The following is a 25,852-nucleotide window of genomic DNA, read 5'->3' on the forward strand; positions in this document are numbered from 1 at the left end:
GGTGATGTCACAGCAAATGAACTGGATTTAAGTGAGGGAGGGCTGTGCAAGACCACCTGCCTCTTTTTCCCATCCAGAGCCATCTGGGTCCAGTGACAAGATATAGATCAAGACAACTGGAGATGGCACTGGATGAAATGGGAAACGGCTTTTTAAAGCTAAGGTCTTCAACAGGTCTGAGTTGGATTAAGGCCATACCCATTCAGTGATTAAGGCAAAGGAGCAATTGAGACAAAGAATCTCCTCTTTCACTTAGTCAAAAAAAATATATATATATATATAAATAAATAAATGCATGAATGAATCTGGGAAGAGAAGACCCTCAGGGTTTCTGCCCAAAGCAGAATTAACAGCTATTTACATTCAATTTGAGTCAAGCAGGATCCCATTTGGTCAGGGAATCACAAAATCTTTTTCAAATCAAATCAAAAAAGCTTTTCATTTTATAGAGAAAGAGACTGAAGCCTGAGAAAGTTGAAAGTCAAGGAGCAAAAGTTGTCATTTTAGTACTCCTTTCAGGCAGTATTCGACCTTAATATTTTAAGACATTCATCTAAATGGATATGCTATGCATTTGTTAATAAAAGATGAGGCCTAAGAATGAATTGAGCAAATAGTACTTCTGCTCCATCACAGGTCTTTAGAGCATGGGAAAACTACTTAGCTTCAAAGGTTTATGAACTTGCAGCTCATGAAGTCTCAGATTCAAATGTAAATTAAAAAGCATTCTAATGACAAACAAATGGTTTTGAAGTTTGGGACATTCTGCCACACAAATAGCTCTCTTCAATTAAGAAGGTATAATATTAATCATATTAAAGGAAGTTAAAGTATTGATCATTCAAGAAAAACAGCTGTCTTCAGATTGCATTCTGTGATTTTGTTTTTCAGAAGGCTGACTTTAATGTATTTATTCAGATTCATTTTAAAAGACATTTTATTCTGGTAGACCCATTAAGACATGACTTAATAACAGTCAAAGCAATTGGAAAGGGCTAATCCAATATGTTGGCTAACCCAGGATTTTTAAATGTTGGATTACCCTCAAAGTCACACCATATAACAGCAACAAATATTTGTACAAAATTTCTATTTGCAAAACAAAAAGGCTACACTTTGTGCCCATCATCTTATTTGATCCTTATAATCTGGTAAGTGATAGGAATATTATCATTTCTATTTTATAGATGAGGGAATACTGAAGAACAATCTTCCTAAGTGCTAGTTTAGTGTCCTATTTCTTAAACTATTTTGTAATGTAATTACTTTGTATTGGATTTAATTTACTCATTTTATATTTACTCTGAATAGACATTTTTTAAAAAGGAAATTCTTCCTATTATTGTAGGTCAACAACTGCTCTATACCCTATAATTCAAAAAGCACTATCTGGTATCAAGTGACAAGATGTTGAAAGGTTCAGCAACATACCACAGACAAATTCTACAATGAGTTCAAGTCATAGAGCAGATCTCAAGTCAAGTCATTGTTTTGACTGTAAGGTCTCTATCTGGTATACCATAGTGTCTTTTAATAATGAAATATACACAAAGTTTTAAAAATACTGAACATCTAGATTTCAACCCTATGACATAAGGAAATTAATTTCTTCTTCATGGGTATCAGTTTCCTTCTTTACTGTACTGGATGACCTCTATAGTCTCTCTAAGCTCTAATATATTGTGATTAGGTATTCTAGATTATTTTACATGTTAATAACTGGGAATTATATGTTCATTTATAACAAATTTCAAAGAATTTATTGGCAAAGAAATTAAAGGTATACCTACCTATCAGTCAAGAAAGCACATATGAGATTCTTTGCATGCTTGGATATTTCTGCATCTTCTGGAAAATTTAATGAATTTTTATGATCCATGATTTTACTATATGTTCCCACAAGTGAATCTGCATAAAATGGAGTGTCCCCTAAAATTCAAAGAAAATAATGAAAAGTAAATTGAGTAGAAACATATTGAAACAAACAAATGTTAGTTGCAAAATTCGTATTCATTTATTTCTCATATGGATGTAGGTAATGATGATTTAAAAGATACAATGCCAGATAAGTCAGAATATTAATTATTAAAACAGATCAAATTAAACCCTATTCAATATTAAGTCTTCAGTTTTTAAAATGTCGAGTGTTAGTAGAATCAAAATAAAAAATGAGCTTATGAAAAGAATTGGTTCTTTTTTTTTGCTTAAACTTCTATGTCCTTATTCTACTGTTCCTTTCCTAAATTTTGAGGATATGATATATAATATTAGAGCTAATTTTAAAAGGATTCACCTTTAAGCCTAACAGCCTTCTATGGCCTTAACAATGAGTCTCTTATTCCCTGAATATTCTTGGGAGCAATTCTGCTAGTCCTGAATTAAACTAAGTATTCAAGTACTCACCCCTATATTCCTCTTCTACTTTCCAGAACCCCAGAAAGAATCTAGGTAATTTTTAGAGACCAAAGAATATCCTTCATACAGTAGGTCCAGAAATATAATATGTAATCATAATATAATCTCTTGTGAATGCTCCTTATAGAGTCCAAAGTAGCAACTTACATCTAAGGAATAGTGAGAAACCAACTGATCTCAGAGTAAGTAAAATTATGGGTAAGTTCTGAGAAAGAATGTTATATTTTTAACAATGTAAAAGAAAGATAGCTGCTTTCTCCAAATAAGTTACTACTTTCAAGAAATACTTTTTAATTTCTAGAAGAAGAATATGATTATAGTGATAATACTCCAAAAGGGTATTGGATTCATTCTAATGCAACATCAGAGGGAAGAGGGAGAACCAGTTAGATGACAAAAGAAGGTACTAACAAAGAGAACAAGAACAAAGAATAAAAAACAAAGTCCTCAAATGAAGTAGGCCATTCTCTGACTGGGTCACACTCTGACGTACAAAGAAGAAAGGTAAAATGATCTATTTTGCATACTTAGGGCAGGAGATTAAGAGATCAGAAAATAACCTGCATCTGAAGAAGGCATTTCAAACCATAAGAACAAAGCCCTACTACTTCTGTTACCTATTAATTCCCTTGATTAATTAATAACCCTTGAGAATGGTTTTAACAATTATACTACTAATGAAATTTTTTTTCAGGTTTATCTTCTCTAGAAACAATCTTTGTCCAAAAAAAAAATAAAAAACAAAACAAAACAAAAAAAGTGTACACTCCTCTACTAAGTTTTCCAAGTTAAGTGTAATTCAAATATTAATTCTATCATATTTTCATTATGAGAATAAAGCCACCTAATTTAATTTAATTAATTGTGTTTAAGGAAATTAATGAATAAAGCATTTATTGTGAGCTTAATATATGAGAAGCATTGTGCTAAGCACTGAAGATACAAATAGAAAATGTAAGACAAGAGTAGAAGCTGTCTAGAGAAGTCACATTGTATTAGGGGAGACAACACATTGGAGAAGACAAAACACTGCAATTTTGGCTGCAATTAATATGGAAAGGTCCCCATAGTACTTAGGGTATATTAGTAAAGCAGATAGTAATGCTGTTTCTTTAATGTCATTTCCATTGATAAAGATCTTATCACAGTTTCTGACAGTGAATCATTTGACAGTGCCAAGGATTTTGATGGTAAGAACTTTCTTTGTTAGGTTCTCAGATGGGTAAGTCCACAGGAATTGCTTCCCAGGATTCTGATTGAAGGCACAAAGCCGGAAGCATAGCTATTCCCAATGCACTTAGATTCAGGGTCCTAAGCTATCTTCACTGGTGTCTGAGAAGAGATGATGATTAAGATGGGGTAGAAATCTGTCCAATTTGGCACATGCCTCCTCCTGGTTCTCCCTCAGGATACCTTGTTACCTACTATGTGAATGAGTGTGTGTATGTGAGGAAGGGAAGAGAAGTAGGGGGAAATGACGAGTAAGAGAGATTCCAAGTCAGAGAAAGAAAAACAAATATACTTAAAATTGTTCACAAATCTTGATTTGGTCGTAAGGAGAAGAGAAATATTAATGCATCCAACTCAAAATTTTCTCTTATTAAAATGTAATGATTAAATACATTAAGGTTGAACCTAATACCAGAAAGATTCATTTTTCTAATAAAGTCTGTTGTCCTTGGACTAAAAAATTTAAAAATGTCTTACACAAATAATCCAAATAGAATGAGAAACACTTAGCTAAGATCAGTACCATCAGAGAAGATGTTAATTAAATTTGGTGTCCAGTAATTTTAGAAACCCAGAGTATATATGAAAGTATAAATGTATGTGTTCTATTATGTTAGCTATTTAAAATTCAATCTAATTTAATGCCCTGAATCTTTATAAATCCTGAATAGAACTATACCTAAAAAAGCATTCAACAATCACTTTGAAACTACCCTTGATCAAATGTCATCTTTGACATTGGTAGCTTTGACTACCTATTAAAATGAATATCAAAGATCTCATGATACATCAAAACAACCATGAAGTGAAAATCAAGAGACCTGAGCTCTAGTCTAGCATTGTTACTATGTAATGTTGGGCATCTCAAATTTGCTGAGTCTCTGTTTCATCTTTAAAATGTATAGGTTTGAGTAAAGTAACAATTAGATCCTTTCTAGTACTAAAATTTTATGATTTTTTTGAGGAATAAAATGTTTTCAACCAATATCCTTGATGAAACAAGAGAACAGAAATGACGTCAGTTATAATTCTATTTCTTTGGTCAATCCACCTTTAGCATAAAAAGCTTTTATGGGAAAATGAAGTCTTCCTGTTAAGATCCTTTTTATACTCCATTCTGTTCAAATTAAACCCTGGAAATAAATCCTGAGATAATTTTCCACCATGCCAAGAACACAGGATATATCCAATGAACAATTTATTAAAATTCTCCTAAAATTTTGCTTTATCTTCAATATTTCTTAATTACAGGAAATGCCACAGTCCTCCTCACTCCTACCTTACCTGAAGATACAACTGCTATGAAGTCATCACAGATAAGTGTAACAATGTCTCAACTTCCTTTCTCTCAATCTTCTTAAATTTCTTGCCTTATGGCTTCTGATCTTCTCAAGAGATTGAAAGAGGTCTCTGCTGTTACAATGACCTCTTAATTGCCAAATCTAATTGCTTTTTCTCAATTCTCATCCTTCTTAACTTTCTTCGTCCTTTGACACTGCTAATCATCCTCTTCTCTTTGATACTTTGTCCTCTCTGGGTCTTCATGACCTTGTTCTCTCCTATCTATCTAACTGGCTGCTTCTTCTAGTCTCTCTTTTTTTTAATGAATCTTTGTACAAATTGTGCACTGGGTGCCCCTCAGAATTATGTCCTAGGACCTCTCCACTTTTTCCTCTGGATTAGCTCTCTTGGTGATCTCATCAACTCCCATTAATTCAATTATCTATGTAGATGACTCCCAGATTTATTTAGCTATCCCTAATCTCTTCTCTGAAAACTATTATTGCATCTGTAATAATTTATTAGACATCTTGAAATAGATGTCCCACAAATATCTCAAACTCAACATATCCAAAAACTTTTCCTCCAAACCCCTCCTGTTCCAAATTTCCTTATTACTGTCAAGGGCTACACCATCCTCCTCACTTCCCAGACTCAAAACCTAAGAACCATCCTCAAATCCTCTTTTTCATCCCCCATATCCAATCAGTTGTCATGTACTGTCTTCTTTGTAACATTTCTCATAAATGGCTGGTCACTAACTGAGTTTCAATGGATAAATGATGGACAGAAACAGCTACACCCAAAGAAAGAACACTGGGAAACGAATATGAACTATTTCCATTTTTGTTTTTCTTCCCGAGTTATTTTTACCTTCTGAATCCAATTCTCCCTATGCAACAAGAGAACTGTTCGGTTCTGCAAACATATATTATATCTAGGATATACTGCAACATATCTAACATATATAGGACTGCTTGCCATCTAGGGGAGGGGGTGGAGGGAGGGAGGGGAAAAATCGAAACAGAAGCGAGTGCAAGGGATAATGTTGTAAAAAAAAAAAATTACCCTGGCATGGATTCTGTCAATATAAAGTTATTATTAAATAAAACAAAATAAAATAAATAAATAAATGGCTGGTCACCTTACACTTTAACCCTCCACTTTGCCTTCTAACATATTCTGTAATTCAGTGACACTGGCTTCCTTGCTATTCCTTGAATAAAACATTCCATTGCCTTATTCCATACATAACCCTAACCCTCTTCACACACACACCCACACCCCACACCCTCCCCAATCTATAATTCTTTCCTCTGCATCTCAGCTTTTTGACTTCCCTCCAATTCTCAGCTCAATCTCACTTTCTGCATGAAGTCCTTCCGGATCTCCCTTAATGTTAGTGCTTTCCTTTTTGGGGTCACCTCCAATTTATCCTTCAGATAGCTTGTTTGTACACAATTCTTTTCATGTTGTCTATCTCATTAATCTGTGAGCTCCCTGAGAGGAAGGAATGGTATTTCCCCTGTGTTTTCATCCTAACTTAACACAGTGCCTAAAACTTAATAAATTATTGTTAACTTGACTTACACACCCATAATTTTGTCTACTCAAGCTCTCAAACTAAAATTTTGTTGGGTGAAAGGAGGAGAAAAAGGAAGAAGATCAGGAGAACGTGTTTACTCACCAACAAGCATCTCAAAAAGGAAAACACCTACAGACCACCAATCACACTCTCGTCCATAGTAGCCATCACCACCTTGTGACTTCAGAACTTCAGGTGATATATAATCAGGTGTTCCTACTGCTGTATCACAACGTACCATGCCTGTCTGGATAAAGAGAACAAGCAAATAATATGGCTCAAAGAAAAGGTAAATTCAGCTTAAAATAGTGTCCCTTTTTAGTGAGCTAATTTCCACTGATATAGTGCTTCACATTTCTGAGAGGAAATTAAACTGGGCTTTAGAAACTGGTATTTTAAAAGAGAACAAATTTCATATCAGCCCAGACATAAAAAAAAGTATTTCTTAAGTGCTTTGTACATGACAGGCACTAAACTAAATTCCTTTTGTACGAAGTAAAAATTCAGGCATTTATATTATCACTGTAAATGGTACTGCTCCATTAATTATCTTGGATAAAGAGTTAGAACTCTTGTTGACTAAAGCAAATAGAACACAGTTCAATCAAGACCTATACATGTCACAAAATCAATCAAAATCAATGTGTGGAAGACTTGGTACTGTTCTATGAAATCTGTATAAAAAGGATAGAGATTCTAAGGGTCTGGAAGTAAAAAGGACAGAACAGGCAGGGTGAGAAAGAGCTGAACCAAGAACTAATTGGAGAAAAAGACAGGACTGAATTATGAGACTGTATATCTAAGAAGTGCTAAGCACAGTACCTGATATCTAAGGTTTCTCCCTTCCCTTCCCTATATCACATAAGAGAGCTATCATGAAGAGCCAGTGGCTCTTAGAGCAGAAGATTAGGATTAACATCATCTGTGAACTTATACACTAAATCAAGTTCCAAGAATGTCTTTTCTTATCCAATTTCCCTTCCTGATGCCTACATAATTTGCTGTTTTATAAGGACCAAATGGCATCAGTATGTTAAAATCGGGTTACAGTGAGTCCAACTGTGACCAATCAGATCATACAAAATTGGAATGCTCTGGAATACAGTTTAAATACAAACAGTTCATATGAACATTTGAGATACCTTCTCTAATTTTGTTTATTCCATATTTCCTTCACTAATTCAATTCTGTTTTGCTTATAGAGCACACAGCACCTTCTCTGATGAGGGTACATCATGCTAGATGGTTCTGTACCACTGTCTTTCACATCATACAATTGATTCTACAGTTCTTAAGAGATACCTTAGAGTATACTTGTATCACTTGTCCTATATTTCTGCCTAAATGATAAAAATTTCACTATCTGAGGTATTATGCTAATTGTTATTTAACTTTTTTCTTTTTTTTTCTGGTTATTCACGTACATTCATTTTTAAATACACATTTCTTTATGAATCATGTTGGAGAACTCAACTTTTTATTCAAAGTAGATTCCTTAGAACTACAGACGAGGAATATTTGGAGGATATATAATGCATTAAAATGTAAGAGAGCATTGCGTCAACAACAAAGAGTACATTTTGTGTGCATCCAACAAAAGAATATCAGGTACCTCCATAGCCAGATAAGGGAAAAGAAGGTGGAGAAATTCCTAATGCTTTCAATTAATCAAAGGGTAGTTCTAAAGAGAAAAATTTGCAGTAAATATAGAAATGAAGGAACAGAATAGGGCTGAAGGAATAAGTTTAAACGTATTCAGTTCAACAACCTGGGAATGCTTAGTTTTTAAACTGGTAGAAAGATAATTAAATATAGTCCCAGTCTTCCAGGAATTTAGCCTATGGAAAAAAGAACAGGATAAGACAAAGATACATTTGAACAATGTGAAACAATACAATGGAAGACATATAGTTGGACTTTGGATATTGTTACCCACCTTTTTCCTTAAAAGTACAATAAAAATTATCATGAAAACATTTTAGGACCTTAAGAAGATTCAACATAATTCTTAAATGCAATTCACATCAAATTTCTTTAAATTCTTGGCGAGTTGGGAGTTTTTTTAGGTTCAGAAAACAATGAGTCCATTATTTGTCCTCTACTTTGGTGTATATGTGACAAATTATAGTTTAGTTCATGAGATTTCATAACAATCTTCAAGTTGATGGAGATGACCAAGATCACTAATTAACAAATCTTAGAAAAGTTTTCAAGCAAAGGTATAGATTAAGGGTTCTTGGTCTCTTAATTTTTTGCTGTGTTACATACCCATTTTCTGGCAGTCTGGTGAAGACAAACCTATTCAATATATATTTTTTTTAATCCACAAAACATTTAAGATTACAAAGGAAACCAATTCTTTTGTATTGATTACCAAAATATTTATAAAAAAAAAAAATTCGAAGATCCCAGGTTAAGAATATCTGGTTTAGATTAAGTGATAAAAATATTCATGATATACACATAAAACATGGAATTTTTTTAAAAGATTCAGAATAACAGGTATTTCTTTGAATTTTCCTTAAACTTCTAACTCTATGATTCTAAGAAAATGTGTAGGAAGAATGACCATCCCTGGCAAAGGTATTTGGGGTAAAGATCCAGGTTTAAAGCTAATCTCAAAACGTATCTTGAGAAAACTGATAAATTTTCATTTTATAAATAAAATATACTCCAATTTTATTAAATGCTTTGTACACCTTACAGAATTTTCATTTTTTATTTTATTGACATGAATAGCTCGTGTTATTGAACTATTTGATAGAAAATTCATTTTAATGAATTTTTATGGATCTTTCAGACACTAAATAATAATAATAAATAAGTCCAGGCTAACTCTCTGGAGGGCCTCCGGATCAGTCAAAGTCCTTGGTCTTTAGGGGGAGAAGGGAAGGAGGCAGGGAAGCTGCAGTATTATCCATATCCATAAATTTATTCCAAAACCAAGAAGGGAAGAGAAGCAGGTGTTGTGAAGCACTTAAACTGTGGTTAGACATCAAGGATATCAAGGTCATCCACTGCAGAGTGAAGCTGATGGTTTCATGCAACTCTACCTCACTCTCACACACAAATGAAAAGACATCATTTCCACCCTCAAAGCCCTGTCGCAATGGGTGAGTGATGAAGCACAAGTGAGGATATATTGGAAGGTATACCCACAACCCTGCACACAGGCAGCCTAGGTTATAAGGTCATCCTCTCACTGGAAGCAGCAGTGGGATTTGACAGCCCCTAGGTATCTAAACAGCCTTTTAAGGACTGCACTGTTTACCTCCATATGTGAGAAAGGGCCTAGAAAAGGTACCTAAAAATTGTCTGCTTACCCAACTCTAGCCTGATTACCGAGGCAAGCAGGGATCCCACCATGAAGTCAAAACACTAAAAAAATGTACAAAAACTTCTGCAAAATTGATCCATTCACCATTGATACTTGGAATATGTGCATACTTATAAACAACACAAAATCCAGTAGTTCTGAAAGACAAGCAGTTCTTGTTGCAAGAGAACTCAATAAATATCACATCCAAAATGCAGCCCTGAGTGAAACAAGGCTGACAAATGAAGGAGCTGAATACAATTTTCCTGGAATGGCCACAGTGAAAGACAGCACTGTGACGCTGGTGTATCAAAACTAATCTAATAAACAAGCTCACATGCTTCCCAAAATGCAACTGCCACTTAGAGGAAAATACCATGTCACCATCATCAGTGCCTGTGCTTCCAAGTGATGAAGCTTGATGAGATCAGAGAAAAATTTTATAAAGATCTAGAGACCCTTATCATCAATGTGCCAAAAGCTTATAATTCTGGATGACCTATGCTTGAATAGGCTCAGACTATCGGACATGGAAAGGAGTCACTGGGAGGAATGGAGTTGGTAGGAACAGCAATGGTCACTTATTACTGACATCACGAACACTGTTTTCTGTTTACCTAAATGCAATAAAAATTTGGATACATCTTCACAGCAAATATTAGATTTTAATTTTAATGTGATGATTGTATGAAGAAAAGATAGGATGGTGAGAGTAACTAAGCCACTGTGTGGTGCACCAATGCTGGACTGATCACAGACTTATTCTCTCCAAGCTGAATATTCACATTCAAATGTGAATATTGATATATGAATATGAATATATATGTATACATAAATATATATATATATTCAACAATATAATATGTGAATATTCAACACAAGTGTTGACCCCAAAGCCAAAAAAAACAACTAGTAGAGGAATTAATGTCAACAGATTAGAGCACTTCTTTGATAGCAAGCAGTTTGTTGCCAACTTGGAAGGTAAATTGAGCCAACACATAGTTGGCAGCAGTGGAGAAGAAAATGAATGAGCAACCTTTAGAGATTTGGTGTATAGCACTGTATTTGCTCATCTGGGTTAGAACATTAATAAATCTCAAGCCTGGTTTAATGAAAATGATAGACAAATTTAGAAGCTGCTAAATGAAAAATAGAATTCCACAGGGTATATACACTAGCAGGGTAGTTCATCCATCTTGAAGAAGATAGCTTTCAATTCCATCAAAAATAAGTATAACTGAAACAGAGATACAGGATTCTTGGCTCAGTAAAAAAGCAGGTGAAATTCAGTTTTATGCTGAAAGTAACAATCCAAAGCATTTTTATGATGCATTGAAAGCTATTTAGGGGCCAAAGACCTATCACAACTATTCAGTGTTGATGAAGTCACACCGATTAGTGATTCTAGAGAAATGAGCTGGACACTTCTATAATGTCCTCAAGACATTATCAATCAAAGCTGAAGTAATTGATTGTTTACCTCAAATTGAAATCAATCCCTCCCTGGCTAAAGTTCCAATTGAAGAAGAGATTTTAAATGCCATTAGGCTACTTTCATGTGGCAAAGTACCTGATGCTGATTCTGTTTCAACTAAGATTTACAAGATGGAGTGGGGGGGGAGGGGAGAGGGGCTCATTGTTCATACAAAAGCTGAAATTTTCTAGATTATATGGCAAAAAGAGGCTATGCCCCAGGAGGTCAAGGATGCCTCCATTGTTCATTTTTATAAAGATAAAGTGAATAGATTGTCCTGTGACACTCTGGAGGAAGGGGGGAATGATCTCTCTCTTAGTCACTGTTGACAAGACTCTTGCTAGAGTCATCCTTAATAGTGTGATCCCACACCTGAAAAGGGTCATCTACCTGAGAGTCAGTGTGGCTTCAGTAGTGGCCAAGGAACAGTCGTCATGATGTTTACTGCCTGACAATTCCTGGAAAAATGCCAGCAACAGGACAAAGATCTGTATACAGCATTCATAGGTCTGACAAAGGCCTTTGGTAGTGTCAGTCATCAAGGCTTATGGAAAATTATATCAAAATTGGGTTATCCAGAAGTTATTAGCATAGTACATCAATTTCATGAGGGGATGCTTATGGACCAGAACTTGTACTTAAAACAAGGATTCTTACAAGGTGCTAACTCAGTGGAATTGGTTCAGTACATGTACTTAGAACTTAATATAGTACCACAATATTCACACCTATAATCATGTAATTAGAACAGAGCATATAAAGCTGGGACAAACTCATTTGGACACAGAGCCAGAGAAGACAAAAGGACTGGAGGTGGGAGCTTAAGCTCTTGGAGCCAAGGAGAGACAGATTCATTCCATTGTCCATCTTTGTGGTGGCTGGAGCTGAAGCACAAGCCCTCGGATGCTTCACTTCATCTCACACCACTGTGGTGGCCTGTCCCCCTGCATTTTCTCCACTGAAACCAAGTCCACGAGAAAGCTAGTTGAGCACTAGGGGAAGGAGACAAAAAAGAATTTGGAGTTTGGAAACCTGGCTATTCCCCTGGTAATTAATCAACTGAAAAGAAGGCTGCTCCAGAAACCTCCAAAAAACTAACAAAGAACACTACACATGCTTGTCTGGGTTCCAGACAATGGGCAATGCTCTTCAGCTTTCCTAGTTGCCAATGGAGTGAAACAAGTCTGTGTGCTTGCTTCCCATGGTTTTTAGCATGATATTTTCAGTCATATTTTCAAACATCTTCAATGAGAACAAACATCAAATTAAAGCCAGCTTCCACACTGATGGCAAATTCTTCAATTTCAAAAGGCTATAAGCCAAAAAAAAAAAAAAATTGTTGGTGCATGATTTTATGTTTGCAGATGATTTTGCAATCAATGCAGCTTCTGAGGCCAAGATGCAACAAAGTATGATTTGATTCTCTACGGCTTTTCCTAATTTGACCTAACAATTAACACCAAGATAACAGAGGTACTTCATTAGTCAGCACTATACCACCCATATATGGAACTATTGGTTACGGCAAATGGAGAAAATCTGAAAGCTGTGGATCAACTCATGTGTATTAGAAATGCTAGCTGGTAAACAGTCAAGGTTTCATAGATTCACAACAATAAAATCAGCACAACAGCTGATCTACAGCCTTCAAACTATCCATTTGCTGTAATTAATGGTTCCATGTATGGATTATGCAGGACTGACTAATGGAGAACTTGTTTTCTTATCATTGGTTGTCAAACCAAAAACACCACAGGTGGCAGAGAGTACATACTTCACTGCCTATTGGCTTCAGAGGTCACAGTAAGTACACAATTAGCTGAAAACAAAAAGTTGCACAGCAACTTTCCCTCCACTTTAGCGTTGGTTTTTAATCTTTGAAGTTAAAGAATTATCCATAGCTGACCTTGGTACTGTTTTCATCTTCATTGAAAGCATCTGAAAATATTCGGGAAAAAATCATGCTTTTTACAAAATATGAAAACACGCATACAGCCCCATTTCACTCCATTGGTGACTGAGAAAATTGTCATTTATCCAGAACCTGATAAGCATGCCATCATGAAAGTGATGAACTCTGGGTCAACAAATTTCACAATCAAGTTCCATAATCCTTCATGACTGACAATATCAAAGGCCATGGTCAGGTTGACTAACATTAATTCCAAAAAACTGAACCACTTCCATATCAGTTATCTTAGGAAGGTCCTCAAGAATATCTGGCAAGATAAGGTACTGGACACAAAGGTCCTCTCACACGCTAACTTCATTCAAACTCTAAGATAGAAAGCACAACTCCAATGAGCCAGCCATGTGGTTTGAATACCCAGATGTTCACACACAAGTCAGAAGAAGCAATAAAAGGCAAGTCTTAAGACCTCTCTGAAGAACTTTGGTATTGATTGTGAGACATGAGAGACACTGGGCACAGGACTGCCTATCATAGCATGCATTCAAAGAAGGCACTGTGCTCTATCAGCAATCACAGTAGCACAAAGGAAATATGAGATGTGCAACTCTAGAGACATCTCTATACTAAATGTTCAAATGAACTATTTATGTCCAACCTGTGGTAGAGCCTTCCAAACTTCTATCAGCCACAGTTAAATATGCTGTGCCTTGACCCCTAACATCATGGTGTCACTAGTCCTCATCAAGTACACAGGATGAACAACAAAAGAGTATAGTAATAAGACAAGAAAAATAAATAAAAATAGACAATGAGAAATCAAACTATCACTTTTTGCAGATGATGTGTTGGTGTACTTAGAAAACCCTACTGAATCAACTAAAACCTAATTGAAACAATGAACAATTTTAGCAAATTTGCAGGATGAAAAAAAAAAATCAAACCCACACAAATCATTGGCATTTCTATATCTTACCAAGAAAGGCCAGAAGCAAGAGATAATTCCATTTGAAATAACAAAGACAGTTCTTTTTAATGTGAAATTATGTTAGACTAGTCTAAGTACAGAACATTTAATTTATGAACCCATTCATCCAGTCTGTGGAGATAGTTTTGGATTGTATTTTTTCAACTACCAATTTATGTCCTTCCCAAATTTGTGGATGATTTACCTATCCATAGATCTGGTAAGCATACCATCCTCTGTCTTCACCCAAGTCAAAGTAAAAATGTTGAACTAAGTAAGGATGGAGGCAATGTCTTATTCTATGATTCAGACTCTGTGATAATTACCCTAAGGCATCTTACTAGAAACCTCCCAGGAAGTTCATTCATTAATCAACAATTTTTGGTAACAGTAACCCAGCATCTAGGCCATATTCTTACATTTTATACACAAAGACATCTTGAGGCCTTTTATTAGAAGTCTTACCGAGATAACACATACACATATATGCATAAATACGTACGTGTGTGTGTGTGTGTGTTTATATGTTGTTTCCTAGTTACCAGTCTAACCTATTTGAAAAATAAAATGAGGTTAGTTTGAAATAAGTGCTTTTTAGTATCCAAGTTTGCTCCTGAAGAATCACTGCTTTCTTCTTTTTACTGTTTGGGGGTGGTATGTGGGGAGGAGCACCAACTTTTCCTTTATTAAATCCTAATACCATTAATTTGTAATCAGAATTTTTTATTTTGATTATAGTTTGTGATTTCAAAAGGAATGATGTGTGTTTTGAATTCTATAATCCCTATAGAGTTATAAGAAGTGATTTATACTGTCTATTCCATTGGGCTTTCATCAAGGCCATCATTTTGTTATTCTTGTTGTCTGTTCAATCCAAAAATGGTTTGTGTAACAGTCTTCATGATTTTGTCTCAAGCTGGATATAATTTCAAGAAGTTTGACTATTTAAAACACATCGACTTTTACTGATGGCAGTTGAATTTCTTTATTTTGTTTGATTTTAAAGTAGATTAGCATTTCATAAAGAATGCTGTTAATAGTTAAATTTGAACTGCTAGCTATGTCATATGAAATTTTATTTCTTAAAAACCTTTTTAAAGAAGTAAATTATCTTACTATCTTACTAAAAATACTGCAAAAATAAATATTTGAATGACAAACAAAAATACTGCAGACAATAATAATACTTGGGACTCTATCTGCCAAGACAAACTGAGTGATTATATGAACACAATCAAAAAACACTTTTCACAAAAATAATATCAGGCCTAAATAATTGGAGAAATAGTAACTATTTGTGAGTAGACCAAGCCAATATAATAAAAAATGATAACTTTACATTTGCAAGTTTGCAAAGTGACCTTTTTTTTTTTTTGGAGGGAAAGAGTATTGGGTCTAAGGCATCAGTGTAGAGAACTGCCAGAGAAAAACTTTCCATCACTTAAACAAATTAGCAAATAGCTAATGTCTTAAGTTTTTCTGTTTGTCAGGGGCACTGAGTGGTCAGTGATTTGTTCTTAGTCTCAATTTCAGTGTTTCCAAAACAGAACTTGAACCTAAGACTTCCTCATTCCAAGGCCAGCCCTCTAGCCGCCACAATATCACATCGCTTCTCTATAACAATTTAAAATAATACATGACATTTAGATAGCACTATAAAGATTCCCAAAGTATAACATAAAACATGTTATTTGACATACATGTCATCATCATTAAGCTACACATATTAGTATCTTTTTAATTAAGCAGGAAACTTAGCTTGAATCAGCTACTTATAATTTTGAATAAAACAGGCTTGCTTCAAATATTTTTCCCAGTTAACTTTTTACCTTTTAATTTTAGCACTGGTTTTGTTTGTGATCTTAATCTGTTCAATTGTGAATTCTTTCCCTATCAATAATTCTGAAAGGTTATTTCCTTTCTTGCTTCTCAAAACTGATTTATGTTGTTCCCTTTTATATCTAAGTTATATGTTCATTGGAACCTTGATATAAGAACTTGAGCTGAACCACTTTTCAGCAAGATTTTTTTCCAGTTTCCCAGATTTTTTAATGAATACTGAGTCCTTAGTCCAATAATTGGGTTCTTTATTTGTAATGGGCTGAGGCTTGAGTTGATGCACTGAGGTCCCAAGCACATGAGGCTAAATAGTAATTGGACCATAATCTATTAATATATAAGCTTGGAGAAAGAATGGCCCCCACCCACTCTTTGTGCAAGTCCTGATGTGTTGTATAGGAAATGACGATTTTGGTGGTTGGAGGCAGGGGAGTGGAAAAGGAAGGGGAGGAAAGACTGCTTGCATTGCCATTGCGACGGCCTTTCAGCTCAGGTCTCTCTCTGCTAGCTGGCTTCCTGTCACAGCTGCCCATATTGCTATCGCAATCTTTCTTGCCCATATTGCTATCGCAATCCTTTTTCACCTCTTCACTTCAGTAAAGATTGAAGACTTTTCCCTTAACCTGAATTCCTGACTCCGGCTGATTTTAAATACGACATCATTACATTTATTATCTTTGCTTTCTATTATATGTGGTAAACTAACCTGTAAAGCAGACATAGTTTCAGGCCAGAAAAGAGTACCTGTGGTTGTTCTCAAAAACCAGCACAAGCCAGTAGCAGAGACCATAGCTCTCCTTAGATCATACCCACTTTGGAAGAACTAAAAACTTGCAGATCCTCAGATTTGGATCTATAAACAACAGCAAGAAAAAACCTGAAGCTTGGGACAATGCACCCTCCACTCCAGAGGTATAGCGCAAAGCCCATTTTTTTACAAAGTTAAAAATAGATAGGGTGGGAAGATAAGCAAATAACTCCCCCAAAATACTCCCCAAAACCATAGAAAGTTACTATGATGACGGGGAAGATCAAAACACAAAAGCAAAAGAAACGATAAAAATCAAAACTGCTATTTATATTTACAGTCTCAAAGAAAAATGTGCATTTGTCTCAGACCCAAAAAGATCTCCTGGAAGAGCTCAAAAAGGATTTAAAATTTATATAACAGAGGCAGTGAGAAATGAGAGTGATATAAAAAAATCATTTAAAAAAAAAAAAAAAAGAATCAAGAACTTGGAAAAGGAGGCACAAAAAGTATTGAAGAAAATAACACCTTAAAAAACAGAATAGGCCAAATGGTAAAAGAGATACAAAAATCCACTGACCAGAAAAAAAAACTACTTAAAAAGCAGAACTGGCCAAATAGAAAAAAAGATAAACAAGAAATTCACCTAAGAAAAGAATTCCTTAAAAAGCAGAATTAGCTGAATTTGGAAAAAGAGGTACAAGAATCCCCCCCCCAATTAATTCCTGAAAAATTAGAATTGGGTAAGTAGAAGCTAATGAGACACCAAGAAGCATACATGAAAATTTTTAAAGAGAAAAAAATAGAAGAAAACAACTGACCTGTAAAATAAATTGAGAGTTAAAGACTCACTTGATTTCTTAAAATAGTTGTGATTTTTTTTTAAAGGTTAATCATCATATTTCAAGAAATTATCAAGCAAAACTTCCCTGATATCCCAGAACCAGAGAATAACATACAGATTAAAAGAATCTATCAATCATCCTATAAGAGATTTCAAAATGAAAACGTTACGGAAAATTCCAGAGCTCCCAAAATATTACCAGCAACTAGAACAACAGTTCAGAAATCCTGGATAACACAAAATTTAGCAAGTTCTACATTACAGGATCTGAGGGCATGGAATAAGATATTTTAGAGGACAATGGAGCTAAAGTTATAACCCAATAAAACTGAGTATAATCCTTTAGAAGGAAAATGGAAATTTAGTGCAATCAAGGACAGCATTCCTGACGAAAAGATCAGAATTGAAGAGAAAATCTGATTTCCAAATATAGAGACACAAAAGCACAAAAAGGTAAACAGGAAAGAAGAAATAAAAGATTCAATAAAGGTGAAACTGTTTACATCCCTACTTGGGAAGACAATACTTGCTAACTCCTAAGAATTTATCATTATTATGGTAGTTAGGAGGAGTACACACACAGACAGGAGACATGGATCTGACAACTCTGATGGAATGATATCTTAAAAAAAAATTAAGGAGTCAGAAAGAGGGACACAGTGGGAGAAGGAAGGGAAAGGTATGGGATAAATTTTCTTACATAAAAGAGATTTTACAGTAGAGGGGGAAAGGGATAGTAGAAAATGCTTGAAGAGAAAGGAAGATTAGGAAGAACTTTATATACTCTGATTATATGTATACAAAGAGGGATGGTGATTAGAGTAAGGAAGGGAGCAATTGACACTTAAATTTCACTCTGATCTGAAAGAGTCAAAGGAGGGAAGAATATATAGTTGGGTGCAGAAATGCATTTGACTCAACAGAAAAATTGAAGGGAAGGAGAAATAGGGGAAATTTTAGGAAGGGTAAATTAAGAGAGACTATTCCAAACAATTTTCAAAACACAATAATGTACAAAAATAAGAATAGTTCTTCTTGAATGTCTAAGGGATGCCCATAAATTGGGCAATGGCTAAATGTGGCATGGTATATAAATACGATGGAAGAGGTTGGTTTCAGAGAGACCTGAGAACTGACACAGAGTAAAATGAATAGAACAAGGAGAAAATTTTTCCTAACAACAACTTAGAAAAAATTAGAAATTCCAATAAGAGTAGTGACCATGCATGACTCCAGAGGACTGGTGATTAAATTTGCTATCAAGCTCTTGATAGAAATGTTAAAGACTCATAGTGTAAAATGATCCCCATTTGTTTGGACACAGCCTAAAGGGAAATTTGTTTTGGTTATTTTGTTATTCAACTGTTTCAGTCATGTGTCTGTGATCTATTTGATTTTCTTGGAGGGGCTTGCCATTTCCTTCTCTAGTTCATTTTACAGAGGAGAAAACAGGATTAAGTGACTCACCCAGGGTCACACTAGCTAGCTAACAAGTGCATAAGACTAGATTTGAACTCGGGAAGATGAGTCTTCTTCACTTTAGGCCGGCACTCTGTCTATTAAGTCACCTAGGTATTTGTTTTTTTCATTCTCAAAGTGTACAGGGCATGGGATATGGGAAGGGATTTGGGTAAGAGAAAAAGAAAGCAGATTTTTGCTGATTAAAAAATAAAAACCCAAGGAGATAAATAATATACGAAAGTAGACATCACAAATATATAATTGTAAAGTACAAACGGTGTAAAGATATCATCAAAAAAATGCATAGACAAAAAAGACAGGCTGATCACATGTAAGAAGATCATATGAAGGTGAGGAAGACCTCCCTCCAATCCTCCCCTCCTCACATTACATAAATCCTTCTGTATCAAATTCATGGAAAGATTAATAAGTGTTACAGGATGAACAAGGATGGCTGAATAGCAAAATGTACTACTATAGTAAATAACACTTAACATCTCAGATCCATTTGAGCATTTCAATTATCAATAAACATTTGCTAAAGTCCTACTATATATGCATGCTAAATACTATAGATAATGACAAAAATGTCATTCTCCTTGTCCTCAAGCACCTTACACATGCATATGTAAATGCACATGCGCACATAGACATACACACATATATACACATACATATTTGGAGAATAGGCAATCTTGGTGGGAAGGGGAAGTCATTATTAACTAAGGTAATAAGAAAAGGTCTTATATGTAGAAACTAGCATGTGAATTGAGGATGTAAATCAGAGATTCCAAAAGGCAGAGGTACGAATCGAATATATAACAGGAAAAGAAACAGCCAGTGCAAAGGCACTGAGTGGAGAAATGATGTCATATGTCAGTAATGGCAAAATAGCCAATTGTATGGATCACAGAGTACAGAAGCAGAAGATCTAATGAGAATGAAAAGGAAGATTAGGGGCAAGTTGTGAAGAGTTAATAATTGATTCCAGAAGCAATAAGGAGTCACTACAATTCACTGGGGAAAGGGGAGGAAGATAACCAGTATCTTAACATGGTTAGATCTATACTTTAGAAAAATTATTTTGCTGTCTGTATCAGTGATGAGTTGGAATGCTGAGAGGTGACTTAGGGACCCCAATTAAGAGTCTATAGTAATCATCCAAGGAATAAGTGGTAAGGAGTTATAACTAGATAGTAGTCAGCTTAGAAAGGGTTTAGAACAAAATGAGAGGAAAAGAAGTAGAAACAAATACTGTACTTGGATTTGGCCCAAGAAAGGTAAAAGGAGATTTAGGCTATCAGGGAAGATAGAATTTAATGGAAGATCTTAAAGAGTGCGAGAGATCTGGGTGTGTTTTTTAGGCAGCAAGGAAATAAAAATTAGGTAGGAAGAGACTGAGTATATTGAGGAGGGGAATTATAGTGAGGACAATTTGTTGGATAGGATGGGATTGAGATTGTAATTGATATTCTCACTCTCCAAACCCCAGTCTCTTTTTAACTGTTGTGTTCCTTTTTTTTTCCCCCCCATTTTTCCCCCCTTTTATTCCTTCATTAAGGTTCAGAAACTTTGTTCTCCTTGCACGTATTCCCTCTTTGGTATTACCTTCCCTCTTAAGTAACTATCTACTTGTTAACTTGGTGAATATGTTGTCAAACCAAACTGTTTGCATGAGTATACTCAACTTTCCTTTGTCCATTTAAAGTAAGAATGAGGTTCATCAAATGCTCTCTGCCTCCATCTTTCCTTCATGTTTGTATAATCTTCTTATATACTCCAATTTGAGAAACTGCAAGTCTTATCCTTTTCTTCCTCCTTTCTGTGGTAGTGGGCTCCTTTTCTCCTTCCTTCTTTACCCTCTTAAAATTTTCACAACAAAATCAGTCTGCTCTCATGGACTTCTGGTATCTTATTTAACTCTTTCAACAATCTTAAGGATATTAAGGGAAACTTGCTTCTCTTACCCATCAGAATATAAGTTGTTTCCCGTTATTCAAATAAATTTACTTTTAAAGAATTCTCTTAATCCTTATATTTACATTTCAAAGTTCATACATAGCTCTGGTCTATCAATAAAAAATATATTCAAAGTCCCTATTACACAAAAGGCCTATTTTTTCATCTGTAACATTATATATTCAGCTTTGCTAAGTTTTTTCTTTTTTGTAAGGACAATGTCTTTTGCCTTTCAGATTAATAAACTCCCAAACCTTTCATTTGTTAATAAAAGCTAATTCCTTTATACCTAGATCCATTTTTTCTGGATGCTTACAATATTTTTTTCTTTGATGTGAGAGTTCTGATCTTTTGGATATGACATAGATATTCCTAGGATTTTTCCTCTTTAGAGGCCAGGAAATAATTGATTCTATCTTCACTTTGTCCTGTTTCTAATACATCTATCTGGTTGGGTTTCATTTATGACTTTATAGAGTATCCAGATTTTCTTTTTCTTTTTACATTAGTCATGATTTCCATATAATATTATGAATTTCAATTTCTCTCTCAATCTTTTTTCAGGCCATTAATTTTTTTATATCATCTTACATTTCATTTTATTTTCTTCAAGTTTTGTCACTGTGCTAAAAGTATTTGCTATCATACGGAATCACTTATTTCTGATAGTTTATCTTGATTTAGGGGCATTGTAATTTGAATAAAGTCTGCTACTTTCTCTTCTGGGCTTTTAAATTTTTCCTTACAATTCTTTCCTCAAGATTAAATTTCATGTCTTAATCTCATTCTACATTTTAAAGGAAATTCATGTAGTCTTTATGAAAAATCCAACTTTTTCTATGAGTCTGTTTCAATTGTTACAGAATTTTTTTCTCATTGTTTTGGAGTAATCTCTAAATTTATTAGAACTGGTTAGAGTATGTAGTATATTTATTATTTTACAGAATACACAACACAATTATATTCAGCTAGATAGAAAGGAAGCAACAACACAGTGAAGAAGTTGGTTAATTTTCAAAATAATGTAGCCAGGTGGGAAACTGAACCTCTGTGATTGACTTCTGTCCTTAAATGGAGCTTTCAGAGTTCCTGTTTCCACCCTGCAAACAGAGGGCAGAGGGTAATGATGAGGTGTGAATACCAAGGCTAAGTGAAACTTCTCAGGATGAAGAGATTTTTCCATTGCTAATTTTCAAAGAGAAACAGCTCCATTTATATCAACAAAGGCAAGATTACACTAGCAGAATATCCCCAAAATTCCATGTCACTACATATCAAAAAGCCTGCACATATATATATGTGTGTGTGTGTGTGTGTGTGTGTGTGTGTGTGTGTGTGTGTGTGTGTGTGTTTAAAGGCAATGTTAAGGGCCCTTAAGATGGGAAAAGATAAGATGGTAATTCCAGAAGGAAAATATCCCCATTTCTTTGGAATTCAGACTACACAATCCATTATGACTCTGCAATTTGTTCCCTTGCATGCTGTACCTGCTGTAATGGTCCATCTTACTCTATTGAGAACACTGTGGTATTAAGAGATGGTAATGGTGATTCCACAGCCATCCAAGAATTGCTTGTCAAAGGAGATGGCCTCTTCAAAAATGGTTTCAGTGTGGAGAGGTAGAGATTGGAGGTAAAAAGCCAGTAAAAGAGGCAAGTCAAAGAACATGCTGTTACTTGAACAGGCCCTTCCTACTTTTCTGACTAATAATGATCTGTTAGAATTTTTGATATTACTTTTTGGTTTGATTTACTTCTCTAGCTTTACTTCCTGAATAGGGCTTTGTGCCCAAAACAAGAAGCTGACCAGGGAGTTTTCTAGTAAATTGGTCAACCCTGCTAGCTCTCTGGGAGGTCCTATACTGACTCCTCTTCTGAGGTTAGCCTGAGGAGTATCCTTGTTTCTTCTATACCAGCAAAGATTGCTGGTTTTTCTTGGGCTAACTCCCCTACTGTAAGTTTACAACTATCCTGGGGCTTTATGGGGAAGGAAAGAGGAGAAGAAGTAGTTTACTCTTGTGCCTGGAGCTATAAAGCCTCTTAGGCTTAAGAATCTCATTTTTCTGGGGCAGTGCTGAGATCTGTATTTTTCTATACACAAGCACTGGCTTTCTTGCTATCTTCCTTTCTTCCTGCCCTTGTAATGACATTTTATCCAGTTCTGAGACAGAAGAAATTCTTTATTGTAGTTTTTCACTGTAGTTTCCTGATCATCTTTCAGTTTGGCACCAAAGTAAGATTTTTGCTGGCTTAGGTATAAGGAAATTGGGGAGTCTCTTTGTTCAAGGAACCATTCCCCCCCCCCCCAAAGTCTTTTCACTGCCACCATTTCTGTTTACCTATTTTTATTTTTTTTTTTAATTTCATAGTTACTCCTTAGAATTCCCTTTTGATCATTATCCCATTATAGTTTTCATTTTTTGGACTACATGGATCCTCACTCTATAGTCATGAATTTATCTCTCAATGACAATTTTGTCCACATCAGGTTGACAGACAAAATATTCTAAAAATACTCTCAAACAATATATCAAGTTCATATTCATATCACCAAGATGACTGATGCATCCTACTGCTTCCAGAAGAACAATATAATAAATCAATTGATTTGCAAATTAACCATACCAATATCATAAGTACCAAAACATGATCCTTTCTGGAAACAATATTTTCTTCCTTTGGTTTTTTCATCCATTGTTTCAGACATGGGTGACTATCTAAGACAGTTAGACACTGCCTTAGACAATAAAAAGCACGACTTCTTAGTAAAAGTCTTTTGCATTGACCATAAATGATAAGAAGGGGGATTATATAATGTTAAGGTTCACATCTGTATGGGAATAAATAACAGTTTTAGATCTAGTATGAACAGTTTAAACATATTTGTCAAGTTATATTATAACCATTCCTTCTAGTTGTTTATGAACAGAATTTTTTAGACAGGATTTGCTCAACTATGAGGCCTTCTTTTAGTTTTATAAACTACTGATTATTTTTTCAGTCTTGGTTAAGGCAGCCTTAGGTAATCTTAAATAATATGATTTATATGCCAAACAGTAAAAGTAATGACTGGTCTGGGGCAAGCCAGCATTTTAAGGGCATATAATAAGGATACAGGTGAGAGTTGGATGGAACCCAATTAAGGAGACATGGTCTTAATATTTTATATTAAGTATAAGATCTCCAGTATAAGATCTTATACTGAAGTATAAGATTACTTGTGTTTGTTAAAGTAATACCACAAGTTTATAGGTGTTCTCTAGTTTCTCATATCTCTAAGAAGACCCATAAGAACTTCTGATTCTTTCCACTCTTACTGTCCAATTGAGACCCGTTTATTTTCTTTGCAGCATTTCTCCTGTAGATGTTACAGCTAGTTTTTCCCAAATTGATCCTGAGAATGATTCAAATTAAACAAACATTTTTTTTAAAGTATGGGTTTTAAAGTACAAGAGTTACAAAAAACAAAAGTGACATTCCTTGATATACTCAAGGAACTACGTTAATGATGGGATGAAACAATGTGCATAAAAAGCTAAAAAAGAAGAAAAAGAGAGGGTTCTTTTAGACAATGACATATAAACTGCAACTTGAGGGTAGCTTATGGTTCTAAGAGAAAGGGGTGGGGAGGGAAAACATTCCAGAAATGGGGTATAACCTTGTAAAGGTATGGGAAGGGGGAATTGAAGTAATAGAGAATAAAAAGTAGACCAATATGCCTAAAATAAAGCCTATATATTAGGTGAGGAAAGAATCTTCAGATAAGGGGCAACAGAGTACATAGAGCACCAGCCTTGAAGTCAGGAGGACCTGACTTCAAATCTGACCTCAAGATACTTAATACTTCCCCACTGTGTGACCCTGGGCAAGTCACTGAACCACAATTGCCTCAGGGGGAGGAAATCTTCAGCATTTACGATTGGAAAACATTTTGTTCCAATTTTCCAATTCCTCGCCCCCACCCCCTCCTCCATGACAGGTTGACTAATACATGTTAAATATGTTTAAGTATATGTTAAATACAATATATGCATACATATCTATACAGTTATTTTGCTGCACAAAAAGAATCAGACTTTGAAATTAACCTGTGAAGGAAATCAAAAATGCAGGTGGACAAAAATGGAGGGGTTGGGAATTCTATGTAGTGGTTCATACTAATTTCTCAAAATTCTTTTGCTGGATGTATCTGGAATACATTTATTACTGCCCTATTGGAACTTATTTAGTTCATTTCATTGTTGAAGAGGGCCATGTCCATCAGAATTGATCATCATATAATATTGTTGTTTAAGTATATAATGATCTCCTGGTCCTGCTCATTTTACTCAGCATCAGTTAGCGTAAGGTCTTTCTGAAATCGTCCTGTTGGTCATTTCTTACCGAACAATAATATTCCATAACATTCATATACCACAATTTAAGACTACAAAGACAGATTGAAGCCAATTCATGAAAGGGTTTAAATGCCTTGAAGAGTTATTTTATACTAGAGGCAATAGAAAGCTACTGAAGCTTCTTGAACTTCTGAATGATGTGATTAAACTTAAGGTTTAGGAATACCAATTTCGCAGGTATATTCAGAATGGGATTAGAGACTGTAGGAAGCAGGGAAATCAATTAGGAGGCTATTATACTTGTCCAGGTCAGCAGTTGGAAGAGACTGACTTGGGCTGACTTGGAAATGAGTGGAGAGAAGGACATAATCGTACAATATAATTGTTGTGGATCTATAATGAACAAGACTTGGTAACTGCTTGGATATGGATCGTGAAGGGAAAATGAAACGTAAGAGTATGATTTCTAAAAAGTGCTAATCTGAAGT

General features: G+C 34.9%; 1 protein-coding gene across 7 annotated transcripts in view; it reads right to left on the reverse strand.

Moving 5' to 3' along the window:
• Positions 1-25,852, reverse strand: part of ROCK2 (Rho associated coiled-coil containing protein kinase 2) — a 134,601-nt gene that overhangs the window by 42,468 nt on the left and 66,281 nt on the right. For all 7 annotated transcript variants that reach the window (XM_051975422.1, XM_051975426.1, XM_051975421.1 and 4 more), the window contains exons 6-7: positions 6,614-6,758; positions 1,791-1,929 (exon numbers count right to left, since the gene is read on the reverse strand). In XM_051975422.1, coding sequence (XP_051831382.1) covers positions 1,791-1,929; positions 6,614-6,758 — 284 coding nt within the window. The remainder of the gene's footprint in view (positions 1-1,790; positions 1,930-6,613; positions 6,759-25,852) is intronic.

This window comes from Antechinus flavipes, chromosome 2, assembly GCF_016432865.1.
Source record: "Antechinus flavipes isolate AdamAnt ecotype Samford, QLD, Australia chromosome 2, AdamAnt_v2, whole genome shotgun sequence".
Classification (NCBI taxonomy): Eukaryota; Metazoa; Chordata; class Mammalia; order Dasyuromorphia; family Dasyuridae; genus Antechinus; species Antechinus flavipes.